The sequence below is a fragment of the Vigna radiata genome, chromosome 3 (assembly GCF_000741045.1).
Source record: "Vigna radiata var. radiata cultivar VC1973A chromosome 3, Vradiata_ver6, whole genome shotgun sequence".
Lineage (NCBI taxonomy): Eukaryota > Viridiplantae > Streptophyta > Magnoliopsida > Fabales > Fabaceae > Vigna > Vigna radiata.
This window is the reverse complement of record NC_028353.1, coordinates 2,505,074-2,506,828: the sequence shown is the minus strand read 5'-3', so window position 1 is coordinate 2,506,828 and position 1,755 is coordinate 2,505,074. Positions and strand designations below refer to the sequence as shown.

The following is a 1,755-nucleotide window of genomic DNA, read 5'->3' as shown; positions in this document are numbered from 1 at the left end:
TAATAATTTATTCAAATTTCACCAAAAACACAATGAAAATGAAAATAGCCTAAGAGTTATACAGAAAAAAAAATTATTTAAATAAGACATGATAAAAATAACTTAAACCTAAAGGAATGTGAATTCATTGACCCAAATTTGAGGACTCTTTGTACTCTTAAAAAGTATGTTAATATATAAAATTTTAAAATATATCATATCAAATCATGACTAACACGTGCTTCGGGTTATTAAATACTAATTAATTACAGCCATAAAATAATTGATTAGTGAAATTCACATATTAACCATATTTATGAATAGAGGTTGAAGATTGTATTTGTATACAGAGGAATCTTTCCATACACCAAAGATGAGTTTTGCGAATTTTGGAAGATGGGCTCGTTTGAGGTCTATGCTGATGAAGAGGAACACACGTTCACTTCTCAGTCCCCCGGACACTGTGAGAAGAGAAGAAATTGGATTCGATTTCAAAGCTTACATGCAGCACAAGATTAACACAGTGAACCGAGCCTTGGACGCTGCCATCGAGCTCAAGGAGCCCAAGAATATCCACGAAGCCATGCGCTACACGCTCCTCGCAGGCGGCAAGAAGATCCGCCCGGTGCTCTGCATCGCTGCGTGCGAGCTTGTCGGAGGAACCGATTACGCCGCCGTACCTGCCGCATGCGCCGTCGAGATGGTCCATGCCATGTCGCTCATCCACGACGACTTGCCCAGCATTGACAACGATGACCTACGGCGAGGGAAGCCGGCGTGCCACAAGGTCTTCGGCGAGAACGTGGCGATCCTCGCAGGCGATGCGCTGCAGGCCTACGCGTTCGAGCACTTGGCGGCGTCGACGAAGGGCGTGTCTCCCACTCGAGTGGTTCGCGCGATAGTGGAGTTGGCGAAATCGGTCGGCGCGGAAGGCGTTGCAGGGGGACAAGTGATGGATGTGAGCTCGGAAGGGTTGTCGAGTGAGGTGGGTTTGGAGAGGGTGGAATTGATTCACCTTAAGAAATCGGCGGCGTTGTTGGAAGGTTCGGTTGTGTTGGGAGCAATAGTGGGGGGTGGGTCGGACGAGGAAGTTGAGAGGTTAAGGATGTTTGGTCGGTGCGTTGGGTTGATGGGCCAGATTGTGGATGATATTGTGGATGTTACGAAATCGACGGAGGAGTTGGGGAAGACGGCGGGGAAGGACTTGGTGGTTGATAAACTCACATATCCCAAGGTTTTTGGGATGCATAAGTCTAAGGAGATTGCTCAGAAATTGGTAGAGGATTCCACGGAAATCTTGGTTGGGTTTGATAACCCAAAGGTAGCTCCACTGGTTGCTCTAACTAATTACATTGCAGGCAAAATTAATTAACAAAATATGTAACTCCATATTATATTTTCTCAATTTAATTATCGACTTTTAATAACTTGTTATTCTTTTAAGATTTAACTCGCAAAAGCTTCATATATCCTCATTGGCTTGACCAGTCTTTATGTGCCATATAATCAAATTTGACGTATATTACATTAGCTATTATTAAATCCAATGTATAGGGTATAATCGATGTAAAAGTTCACAGTTTGCTTTAAAATTTGATTTCTTGTTATTCAAAACCACTTATACAGAAAAAAATAATATGTAATATAAATTAGACAATGCACTAAAATTTTAATAAAATTATCTAATTTAAACTAAATGACGTAAACAACATAATAATTTGAATAATCTTATGAATTGATTTTGAATAATCTTATGAATTAAATATAAAATTATGA

At 40.6% G+C, this 1,755-nt stretch overlaps 1 protein-coding gene across 1 annotated transcript; it reads left to right on the top strand.

Annotated features, from left to right (window-relative positions):
* The first annotated feature begins 220 nt into the window (after positions 1–220).
* Positions 221–1,538, top strand: LOC106756887 (heterodimeric geranylgeranyl pyrophosphate synthase large subunit 1, chloroplastic-like). Its single transcript, XM_022779122.1, has one exon. It carries the CDS (start codon positions 353–355, stop codon positions 1,349–1,351), a length of 999 nt encoding a protein of 332 aa, XP_022634843.1. The 5' UTR covers positions 221–352; the 3' UTR covers positions 1,352–1,538.
* The last annotated feature ends 217 nt before the right edge of the window (positions 1,539–1,755 follow it).